The following is a 12,495-nucleotide window of genomic DNA, read 5'->3' on the forward strand; positions in this document are numbered from 1 at the left end:
ATTCCAGAATGAAGACCACTTTTTAGCCAGAATCTGTTTGAAAGCCTTTACAGAGAGCATTACTGCCTTTTTTTTTTTTTAATGTTTTATTTATTTCTAGGAGAGAGAGAGAGAGAGACAGCGTGAGCAGGGGAGGGTCAGAGAGAGAGGGAGCCACAGACTGAAACAGGCTCCAGGCTCTGAGCTGGCAGTCAGCACAGAGCCCGACGCGGGGCTCGAACCCACAAATCGCGAGATCATGACCTAAGCGAAAGTCGGACGCTTAACCGACTAAGCCACCCAGGCGCCCCCTGCCTTTATATTTAATAGAGTATGAAGAGCAGGATGTAAGACGGATCACTTTGGGTTTAAAACAAGATGTACAGGACTTGAGTCCTTGTTAGAATGATCAGATGGGCACAAGCTGGCCCTGTTTGCAGGACCTTAAACACACCCACTCACCTGGCTGACGCTGGACCTTGGGGCACAGCAACAGGCGTTGGTCCACACGCTGTGGAAGCTTAAGAAGCACGAAGCAGGACATGGGGCGTCTGGGTGGCTCTCAGTTGAGTGTCATGATCTCACGGCTCGTGAATTCTAGCCCCGTGTCGGGCTCTGTGCTAACAGCTGAGCCTGGAGCCTGCTTCGGATTCTGTGTCTCCCTCTCTCTCTGCCTCTCCCCTGCTCAAGCGCTCGCTCTCTCTCAAAATAAATAAACATTAAAAAAAAATTATTTTAAAGAAGCATGAAGCCAGACAGCGAGGGGCAGCTGCCAGGTCCCGGGGACTGGGAGGCCCACTTTCAGGATCTCGGACTGGACACGGGCACTGACGATGTCAGGCCAGGGCGGTAACTGGCCTGGTTTGCTGGTGTCTTACCTCCTCCCGCAGGGTCAGCCCCTCCCTGGGCCCTGAGTTCAGAGGCCAAGGACGTGAGGTAAGATACACGGAGGACCTAACAGTGCCTGGCATACAGGCCTCAGTAAGTGTTAACCGTTCTTCCTAATGCCACAAGCTTCCATAAATTCCTAAGCGTAATCTACACAAACTAACATCTCCAACCAATGGGCCTTTTAACCTTTCAACTAAGCGGATTCTGAAAGAAAGATATAAAAATAAGGGTCCCTGTATTTCCACTTCAAAGAAGATAGTAAACAATACGTTCTGTTCAGGAAGCATTTTATTGATGCTCCAAGTTTAGGAATTTTCACGGACAGAAAATCAATACTTTCAGGAAATCTCCCGCATGGCCCTGCTCAGCTTCTGAACCATGGTCTTTGTAGACATATCAGCGTATTTCTCTCCAATACGGACAATCATTCCACCCATGATGGACGGATCAGTCTAGGAAAGAAAATAGGTTGGAAATGTGGAAAAGCATGGATATTTCACTGATCGAATGGGAAAATGAAAAAGTGCTTTGAACAGTCTACATGCTGTACAAATGTAAATGTAAGATATTAGTATTACGTCTAGAAAAAAGAAATCAAATTGTGAATGGAATCCATAATCATTTAAATTGAGAATATAAAATTTCTATTAGAAGCAATTTAGTATTTGATTTGATTTAATTTTTCAGTTTGTACAGCCATTCGACAGTGTCAAAGAACCTGAGGAAACACCATACATAATTAAAAACCCACCTTAATCTCCAGTTTCAAAACCTGGCCTTTACTTAGGAAGCTCTTCAGGACCGTTTTTAATTCAGCAAGAGTGGGTTCATCTAAAGGCTAAAAAAGGACAAAACCATCCTTTAGATGCAGATAAAGCAAAACAGAAATTTTCCCTAGTAAAGGTAAGGAAGAAAATATCGCTGGCACACAACCAGACAGGCCTCGTGAACTCCCACGCAGAGTCTCTGGGCCCTTCCAGGAGCTGCACCGCAAGTCACTCACCACCGCTGGTGTGCCGGGAGCGTGTCAACATCCCACAGGAACACCTTGGTGAGCTCACTGGCAGGGTCACTTATGCCCATAAATGCCACTCCCTCCCCGTCTCTGCTCCCTGGTATTAGCAGCAAGACTCAGACACGACTGAGGAGGAAACCCCCCCCCAAAGTTACTGAGGCCTGAAGGCACAGGCCTCTCCTGGGCAGCCCTGTGGCTGTGGCAGGAGGCTACTATGTCCTTGGATGGAAGCTGCAGCCTGACCGGGTTCTAGCATCTCTAAGACCCGTGGCTCCATGCTCGGCTCTGATGGGGCCAGCACCCGGATGCCAGCCTGTGTTCTCTCCTTCTGCCTCAACTCCTGCTCCAGGTGAGGGGAGAGTGAAAGGCCAAAGGAGAGGCCTCTTCCTTGTCCAGATCCGCTCTCCCCACCCCCACACCTGAGAGTCCACAGCTAGCAGACCGAGCGCCGTCTCTGCAAAGATCTAACAGTGCCTCCTGGGGGTGCTGCTGTGGAAGTCTATCGGTGTGTAATCAAGACACCATCTGATAGGCCCCTGAGGTCACAGAGCTCTGAAGTATGTGCACCCCTCTCACTCAGACGCCCAGCGGGTGCCAGGAACCGGCCGGTGGCTGGCATTTCACACCCACCTTTCCCTTTAATCGTGACAACTCAGGGCGACCAGCATCTCCTATTCCCATTTTCTGAGTGGTTAGGGTCTCACTTGCTGCAATATTTGAAATCTATTTCTACAGTCTGTGCCCTTAGTCACCAGTCAAGGAATCATTTGTTTTTAGGCTGTGGAATCTAATTTACCCCGGGGTTTCAACATCAAAAACTGTTGGTTCTAACAGTCTGATTCCAAAAAAACTTTTACAAAAATATGCACCCTTTAAAAAAAATAATGTCCTTGGGGCACTTGGGTGGCTCAGTTGGTGAAGCATCCAACTTCTGTTCAGATCATGATCTCGTAGTTCATGGGTCTGAGCCCTGTGTCGGGCTCTGTGCTGATAGCTTGGAGTCTGGAGCCTGCTTTGGATTCTGTGTCTTCTTCTCTCTCTGCCCCTCCCCTACTCACGCTCTCTCTCTCAAAAATAAACAATTATAAAATTTTTTTAAAATCAGAAGTAAAAAATAAAAATTAATTAAAAAAAGATGTCCTTGTAATCACCGAATGCCCTATACCAGTGCTCAGCCACGGGCACGGTATGGCCCGCCTGGTGAAGTCTCATCTCGGCCCTGGGGTCTCCGAAAACTGGGGCAGGCCCAGCGGCCCAGGCGGATGCCGGACTCGTGAGGATTCTCAGCCAGCTGCGTGCTTTCATGGCACTGACAACTGAACCACAAATGTGCAAATACATTATCTGGGGCAAAATATCTCTTTAAGTTGTGTTCTTTTAGAGAGCGAGAATATCGTTTTAATACCAGAAATATTAACCTAGATGAGGAAGGTGCTGCGTATTCCAAGCAAATCCACCATCCTCTACTGATAATTAAGCTCCACAGATGATTTCCTATGTGGACTGAACTACAGTAGGAAGAAAATACATATTTAGGACATCGACAAATTAATTCTGGGAGGCAGCACAGCTTAAGGAACGTGTACTTCTGAGAGAGAGGACCAGGCTCAAATCCTGATTCCCTATTTTGTCATCTTGGGCAAACAACCTGATCCCCCTGGGTTTACTCATTTTTAAAGTAAGGATGATTCTACCTTGCGTGGAACGCCGACATGAAATAATACATTATAAAGTACCTAGCACAGAGGTTTCAAAACATGGGGTCTATCATTACAGCCCACGCCAGCCACTCCACAAAGCCCGTCCTTCCCACCCCTCCTGTTCACCACCACCAAAGATCAGACACTCCAGTTTCAGGAGACAACTTAATAAGGGATTGGCAAAAGAACTCAAACCTGTGAAGGAACATAAGCCACGACTTCCTAACGCATTTTAGCCCAGTCTCGTGCTTCTGAATAGTCAGCGGGAAGGGCAGCATTAACAGCACACACACCGGCCCCTCCAAAGTGCAGGGTCACGGCAGCTCGTGTAAGAAGTGAAGCAAACCTAAGTGACAAGTCACCTTTCCCAATTTCTGGATTTCAACCCATTTTTTTTTTCTTTTCACTATGCAAAATGTGATGCATGGATGTCACGGCACATATAGCAGCAACACGCTGTCACTTACGGACGCAGTAGTCACCGTGCAAGGAACCTCTCCACGGTGGACGCTCATCATGGTTGAAAAGGCAGAAACGACTCCAGGGGTGTTGTTCAAGCGACCATTTTCAGCAAGCAAGTCTGGGAAAGTGAAGGTGTCTCAGAAACATGAAAGTTACTCAAAACAGGTTATTCATGACGTATTATATTCACCTCAAAAGTAAACTTAGGTTTGTGGCCTTAGGATACTAGATTCAATGTCCTTTAAGTATGTGAATGAAGAAGATGGAAGTTGTTATTTAAAGAGTATATTCAGAGGTGCCTAGGTGGCTCAGTGGTTGAGTGTCCAACCGGCTCAGGTCATGATCTTGCAGTTTGTGGGTTCAAGTCCTACATTAGGCTCTGTGCTGACAGCTTGGAGCTTGGAACCTGCCTTGGATTCTGTGTCTCCCTCTCTTTCTGATCCTCCCCCACTGGTGCTGTCTCTATCTCAAAAATAAACAAACATTAAAAAAAAAATGTTTAAAAAAAACAAACAAACCCAGCACTGATAAGCATTTAAAATAGCAAGGAGTTGGGGGAGGCCTTACAGATCTCCAAAAGATTTCCCTGCCTGGCCTGCAACCTGATTTTCATATTTCGGGTTAGATTCCAGTGTCTGGCTACAAATCCCCAAATTAACATATTATCTATATTCAGAGATGATGCCATGAATGCATGTTCTTTGGAACTTGTATTCTGGTTGACTGTGGGACTGGAAAAGCAAACCAAATGTACCAAAAGAATGCAAATATCTTTGAGGACAGAGATTCAGGCACTGGTTACACATCATTTCCTTGGTATGAATCCTACTGGGCTTCTCCATGTGTTGAAAGTAGTAACTGCAATTACTTTGTTACATGGTAATACCCTTTAGACAGCGCTCAAACTTTCATGCACAAACAGGTCAATTGGGGAGCTAGTTAAGAAGCAATAGGTTGAGTTAGTAGGTTTGCCAAGTCCTTGGATTACTGCCAAAAGGCAGGTAGGTGATGCTGATGTTCCTGGTCCATGGACCAAATTTCCAGAAGCAAGATTTTCAGTGGAAAAGATGTAATACTTACTGATGAGGTTGCACGTGAGGGGAGAGAACCTCTCCTTTGCTGTAATGTCATTTAGGCTTTTCACTTTCACGGAACGCTTTACATAGGGATTCATAATGGAAGCGGCCATTTTGGGTTCCCTCAGGATTTGCTAAAAGTACCAAAAAAAAAAAAATAATAATAATAATCTCAACTGTTTAGAGCATAAACGATCCTCGCTGCCACTACATACTTTCTTATGAATCCTGTATTTTTTTATTAAATTAGCACTCTCAAAGCATGTAAGAAGAAAAGCTTACAATCCAATAATTTTCTCTGCCTTTGAGAATACACATCTTGATTTTATACAAGATATACTGATACTTCTTGAAAAAAATTTAAAGACACTTTACAAAGTTCCCTAAATTTATTTTTGCTTTTCAAGAGAGATTACAGAAAAACTAAGTAGCCAAGAGTCAATGAACTGTCTATGTTGATGCATTTACTACGGGTAATACTCAACCTGAAAAGGTGCTCTGACAGCAAAGGAGGCCTCCCTGTCATCCCCTTGGAGGGGGGCCTCTCCACCTCAGAGTGATCCTGATTCTGCCCCGCCTCTGACAGAGTCCCCGTGAGAGCCCTCTGGGGTTTCCAGAGCAGCCCCATCAGCCCGGGAGGGAGAGTGGACACGCACGGGGAGTGCAGCACCAGGAGAGAGACCCTGTGTCTCCATCTTGTTCATTCGTAAACGTCTGTTCTCAGTGACCCAGGGTCACTTCTGGCTCCTTGCTCCCCTTAGTGTCAGGCCAGGGTTCTAACAAAACAGAGGCTGTTTCCATTTGGGCATCATTCAGTTAAATACCTCTGCCAGCCTTTCACCCCATCGCCCCTTCTCCCAGGCTCTTGGCCAGAATTTGCTCTAATCTAGGCCACTCGTCATACACTACCTAATGCTAAAACCTCAACTTGAGTGGCTCCATAGAAATGACATTTTTCCATAAAAATTGCTGACTTACACAAATTAAAAGCTAGCATTTGGGTAATCTGGTTTCTCATGTTTCTTATCTTTCTCTGCTGCGTCACCCAATGGCAATTGTGGCACCTGTGTAGCATTGCTTTCCTCAGTGCCAAAAACTTGCTAATTTTCATTTATAAAGAGTCTTTAGGTAATTGCCTCCTTTCTAGGTCTCCACATCTTAACTGATTTCCAGGTTATAGTCAAACCCCATTCTAATGCCCACAACCCAGGTCACTCCATTGAACACCACTGTTCGGTTTAAAATGGGCATAAATGGGGGAGCCTGGGTGGCTCAGTTGGTTAAGTGTCTGACTTCAGCTCAGGTCATGATCTCAAGGCTTGTGGGTTCAAGCCTGGTGTCAGGCTCTGTGCTGATAGCTTGGAGCCTGGAGCCTGCTTTGGATTCTCTCTCTCTCTCTCTCTCTCTCCCTCCCTCCCTCTCTCTCTGTCTGCTGTTCCCCCACTTGTGCTCTCTTTCTCTCTCTCAAAAATAAAAATAAACATTAAAAAATTAAAAAAAAAAAACGGGCATAAATGACAAGTAGCAGACAATAAGTGTCACCTCTTGAAAGGTCTGCTCTTGCTCCCCCTCTCCCGAGTGTCTCAACTTAAGGCTGTTCTGTGGGGGTCGCAGTGGTTGGTCACACCCACTAAGACCGTCAGCATCATCTGCAGAGATGACTGGACAGAGAAAGGAATGAGGAGCAAACAGTGCTGTCCGCTAGGACAAAAGTTCCAATAAAAAGCTAGGGATGAAAAATGAACAAAACATGTGAGTATCATCCCATATGACCAGCCTACGAGGGTTTTCTTTTCCGAACAGTATGATAAAAAAAAATCTTCAGAAATAAGTAGATTAAAGATATGAGAAATTCTTAAAACATAAACCAAAAAAGAGCAAAACCTTCTCTAGAGAGAGTATGTACTAGACTGTGTCTCCCTCTCCTTTTTTTTTCTTTTTAAGTTTTTTAATTTAATTTGAGGGAGAGAACGAGTGGAGGAGGGGCAGGGAGAGAGGATCTGAGGCGGGGCTCGAACTCCTGAATGTGAGATTATGACCTGAGCCACCCAGGTGCTCACCCCTCTACTCCTTTAATGCAGAACTGACTGTCAGGAGGTGGCCGCTATAAAGCAAAAAGAGAAGGGGAAGCAATAAAATGGGCAGAAACTTGTTCACTAGAAAATTCAGTTAAAATTACAGCAGAGACTCTCCTAAGTTACACTGCACACTTCTGTTAATTCACTCTTCTTCCCAGGTTAAAGCAACCCAGTGTAAGAACAAACTGTCCCTTGTCACCTCCTGAGCTCTGTCAGTTCTGTGCTGGGGCTCACACACCTTCACTGATTCTGCTGCCCAGCGCGCTCTGCTTGGTCATTTTCCTCTCACATCTTGGGAATAAAATAAAAATTGAAAATGAGGAAATGCAAAAGGCTTCATAAAGATAATTCCCAGCAAAGCAAGTTATAATCCATTCTGAAGACTATTTTAGAACTGCCTGAAGTACAAGCATTGACTTCCTTTCCTTCTTTTTTTTAAATATTTTATTTATTTCTAGGAGAGAGAGAGAGAGAGAGAGACAGCATGAGCAGGGGAGGGTCAGAGAGAGAGGGACAGACGGAAACAGGCTCCAGGCTCTGAGCTGGCAGTGAGCACAGAGCCCAACGCGGGGCTCGAACCCACGAACCGCGAGATCATAACCTAAGCAAAAGTCGGACGCTTAACCGACTAAGCCACCCAGGCGCCCCCAAGCATTGACTTTCATATTAGTAACGTCCTTGTATGTATCTGCCTGTACCTGGTATACAACAGGTGCAGAATAATAATACCCAGTACTAGCTCTATCAACACGATGACAGAAAACAGGTTTTTTTTTTCTTTTTTCTTTTTGGTAGTTCATTTTCTCCTAGGATATATCTCATTAGGGAAATATGGCCAAATAGCTAAAACATAAAAAAACCTAAGATGGAAACTTAGTAACAAACAGAAAAGCTACTTACTGCTACTCTCAACAATTCCTTTTCTACTTGTTCCAGTTTATTCTGTTTAGATGCAGCCGAATAAAGGGCAGTGGCATAGCGACCTTCGATACCATATATCTGAACAGGTGGCTTTAAAAAAAGGATGGGGTGGGGAGGAAGAGAAAAGGAAAATCACTTCAGACAATATTATTCTGACAATAGCAGGATTAAATACTTACATTAAAATATACCGTTTCGAGCACACAACCGTTTAAATATCAAATACGTCATCAGAGAGCTATCCTGAACGGCAATTCTCAAACAAATCAGGGATGTTTCCTTGGTTAGGTCACTCAATCTTTGAGCTTCCAATTTTTCTTCTTAAAACGTGGTGCTTAGGAAATATTGGGTCTAAAGTCCCTTTCAGCTTTAAACTATAAATCAATTACGTGAATTCTGAGATGAGCGTATGCTTCCTTTGAGCTCAGTAATTAATCAGTTCCAAGTACTGGAGAGTTTAAACACTGATAGAAGGCTGTTTGCCTTAGAGCTAAGAAAACATTTCATGGTGACACTATAAATTTCCCCTAAGGCGCCTCCCCATCGATGTCCAGTTTACTGGAGCTCTTTAGGAGGTACTGAATGCCTGATGCTTGAACTGGTTTTCACCAAAGACTGTAGGCCTTTCCCTACACACCGCCATCAATGTTTTGACTACGTATGCTTGGTGGTGCTGTGTGGCTGCAGTGGAAAAGCTCAGGCTTTGAAGATTTAGTTCCAGTCCAGCTCTAAGAGGACCAAACTCAAGTTTTCCCTCTTTTGCAAATGAAAGACCAGCCATTTCCCATCACTGTTAAGGGATTTTAAGAGATTCTCAGAAAGGTTATGCACGGGCCTGTTGCACACCAGGCCTTCAACTTATCCCACTTCCTGTCCCATGCACACATCACATTCTGGGACCTACAAATCATGCAGACGGTTTAGGTAGTGCTTCTACAAAAGCCCAGGCCCTAACCTTACTGCTGTTTGACTCACACACTTTCATCTATTTTACAATTAATAGCAAATGGTGACATACCCTCACGAGCTTGGCAAATGGCCTGACCACAGACGTACTAAAGCTTCGCACCTTTAAAACAATAACAAAACATTTTAAATAATCAGTTACTTAGTATCATCAGGGAGATTACATGAGCTTCTCTTCATTATCCAGGAGTAAATTTCACCACGGAGAATCATCAATAGTCGCCTGGGAAACTGCTTTCCCACCAACTTCCTAGTTTGCTGGGAACAGGCTGAGGCTAGCACACCAGTATGAGAGAGAAAACACAAAGTTTGATTAAATATATTTTTCAAAAAACCCCCCCCAAGATTTCTGGCATTATGTTACCACCCGTGAGGAAGGATTTTAATAAAAAGTGGGAGAATTCCAGTCATGATCTGCAAGAGATGTACCTTTTTAGAATCCAAATGCTATCGGAAAATAAAGATTAATCCTTGGAGTACTGCAGTGGTTCGATGTGAGAACTGGCCTTAGTTCTGAGAAATGGTATCCTGTCTATCAAGGAACAAGAGCTAGAACTCGTTGCTTAAAAGGCATCTGCAAGGGCTCAGCTCACCTTCAAATAATTTCAGTTTTGAACTGTACTGTGACAAAAGCGGTTGCAGGGATTAGTAGAGCTTTTCACTTATGAGAAATTTACCTAAGCTGTACGGTGTCCTGTCGTGTAAAGCACAGTGTTGCTATGTAGTACAAAGACCACGAATTTTCTTTCCAACTCCATCTTCTGTATGACCGTGTGGGTTCGAATCTCAGCTCTACCTACCCCTCACTGGCTGAGCAGCCAAAGGCAAGTCATTTCAACTTTTCTGCCTCATTTTCTTTATAGACTTGTGAAATGTGTTTTTACAAATACTCCTTAGCATGCCTAGTGACCCCTGACAGGTTTAACCACAACGACAAGGTTAAATTGGGAGTGGGTTGTGTCCTTTCCTCGGAGTCCAGGGGAACCCGCCCCCCTCTCCCGTGCCCCTCAAGCTAGCTGCTTCCCGAGGCTGTGCTCGGGGGACTCCAAGGTCAGGCACGCGCCCCCCGCCCCGCGGACGTCCAGGGAGGTAGGGTAGTCCGAGCCGCTTTGCGTCTCTCCCATTCGCAGGGCCCCAGGACGCTGAACGGCGGCTACGCTTCCCCAGCTGTGGCCTCGCTCTGTCGCTCTTAGGGCTCTGCTACGTGTTATTTTAGAAGGGATCCTCTCACTAGTTTTCAGGACCTCCCCTCTCTCACCTGCCGGGTGAGCCCGGACACTGCAGGGACCGCCATCTTCTCCGGGTGGCTGTAGGTCAAACCCGAGGCAGAGAAGAAGAGAAACGCAAGGGCGCACGCGTGCGTCAGCGTAGCCGCTCGGCCCGCTGGGAAATGTAGGCATAGGTCATCAGGCCGCAGGCGCAGAGGTCGCGGTCAGTCTGGGAGTTGTGGTCTTTAGAAGTGGTTATTGAGGGCTGGACTTCTGGAGCTAGTGGCTTCGGACAGCACCGTAAAATGAAATCCTTGAATTACTAGATGGTCCTTACTGGAGGGTGGATTTCTTTTCCCTAGTTTTGAAATTTCCTTTTAGATAAATAGGTGTCATCTGTTCTGTTTCACATTCATTACCAGCATCATTAGCATCGTTTACCAATTCTTTCTACCGCGCCGAATGGTGTATCAAGCGCAGTTCCTCGCTCTGCATGAAAACAAAGGAGACTTAACACCTCGAGGTGCGGACTCAACCCACCTAGTGCCTGGGCCGTGACTGCTCCTCTACCTCCACCCCGCCTTCCTCCCATCTCACCCGAGTGCAGCACTGACTTTTTGGCTTGTGAGAGCGTGTGAGATTCTAGTGCCTAAATTCTTGATTCCTGGGGAGGGCAGAGTGATTATCCGAGATTGTCTGGGGTTTGAGCAAGTGTGACATCGAAACCGAAAACCCAACACTAGCCCTGCCCAGGGTCTTTGCATTCATGAAAACAACCGATTTTCAACCTATTTTAGCCTAAATGGAGCTTACTTTTATTTTCTCTTCTGCACAGAAGAGAATTGGCGGGCAGAGCACCGGTCGGAGTTCCCTGGTTGCAACAAAGGGGTCCTGTGGGCAATTGAAAAGTGTTTGTTTGTTTCCTGTTCAGATCTATTATAAGAACACAGATTAATTTGCTAATACACCCTTTTAGAGGGCAGTTTTCTCATCATTACAAAAACTTGTTAAAATGCAAAGAAGTGCAAGGAATGTTATTGCCGTCTTTTCAATCACTCAGAGGAAGCTGTTCTCAATATTTGGTTGTGTTATCAACCAGCATTTTTTGGGTATTATAATGGATATTATAATAGTACCTGCCTTATAGACTATTAGGAAAAATAAAGAAGTTGGGGCGTCTGGGTGGCTTAGTCGGTTAAGCGTCCGACTTTCGCTTAGGTCATGATCTCGCGGTTCGTGGGTTCGAGCCCCGCGTCGGGCTCTGTGCTGACTGCCAGCTCAGAGCCTGGAGCCTGTTTCAGAGTCTGTGACTCCCTCTCTCTCTGACCCTCCCCTGCTCACGCTGTCTCTCTCTCTCTCTCTCTCTCTCTCTCTCTCTCCTAGAAATAAATAAAAATATTTAAAAAGTATATATTTAAAAAAAAAGAAGTTATATGTATGTAAAGAATTTACAACAACTCCTGAGTGGCACTCAGTAATGGTTAGTTCTTTATTTTGCATTTATTTGTCTTATATATATGGATCGACAATTCATATGTAATTTAGTTTCTGGGCTTTTCCCTTAATACCAGAGAAAAAAGGAGACTAAGTTATATATGGTCTGTGATAACATGCTTACGATATAAGAATATTTTGAAGTTATATAATTTTCGTAAGCATATTAATGGCTGCAGAGTAATCCATCAAGTGGATTCTGTATCTTATTCAATGATTTTTAACATAATTCAGATGATTTCCAGGTTTTTTTTTTTTTTCATTTTAAACAATTCTGCATCTCCGGAGCATCTTAAATGTAAACCTTTTCTTTTTTCATACTTAGAATAACATCCAAACAGATTTCCAGAACTAGCACAACTTGGTGAGAGGGTATGAGCCCTTTAAAAGTTTGTGGTGCTTGAGGCCAGTCTGCTTTGCAAAAGTTTTATCCTATTTACACAAGCATAAAAACCCACGTTTCACTTCACTATGCAAACAATTTTCAGAGGCTATTTTCAAATTAGCTTAATGGAAAGTATATTCATTATGCAATGAACATAAATTTTATTGAGTACCTATTATGTGCAGGCAGCTCTTCTAAGCCCTGAAGATACAGCAGGGTATATGACAAAGTGCTTGCCTTTGTAGACCTCACATTCTACGTGAAATCAAACCACAAACCCATGTTTCTTAATGCATGGGTGTTATTAGATGTAATACAAA

At 44.5% G+C, this 12,495-nt stretch overlaps 1 protein-coding gene across 1 annotated transcript; it reads right to left on the bottom strand.

Moving 5' to 3' along the window:
- Positions 1–1,140: 1,140 nt before the first annotated feature.
- ATP5PO (ATP synthase peripheral stalk subunit OSCP) lies at positions 1,141–10,445 on the bottom strand. The gene is made up of 7 exons (XM_039229544.1): positions 10,347–10,445; positions 9,141–9,191; positions 8,102–8,212; positions 5,128–5,257; positions 4,053–4,165; positions 1,622–1,708; positions 1,141–1,322 (listed from the first exon to the last, which is right to left on the bottom strand). The coding sequence occupies exons 1-7, from the start codon at positions 10,380–10,382 to the stop codon at positions 1,209–1,211; spliced, it is 642 nt and encodes a 213-aa protein (XP_039085475.1). The 5' UTR covers positions 10,383–10,445; the 3' UTR covers positions 1,141–1,208.
- Positions 10,446–12,495: the final 2,050 nt, after the last annotated feature.

The sequence above is a fragment of the Hyaena hyaena genome, unplaced genomic scaffold (genome assembly GCF_003009895.1).
Source record: "Hyaena hyaena isolate Hyena2069 unplaced genomic scaffold, ASM300989v1 scaffold_2, whole genome shotgun sequence".
Classification (NCBI taxonomy): Eukaryota; Metazoa; Chordata; class Mammalia; order Carnivora; family Hyaenidae; genus Hyaena; species Hyaena hyaena.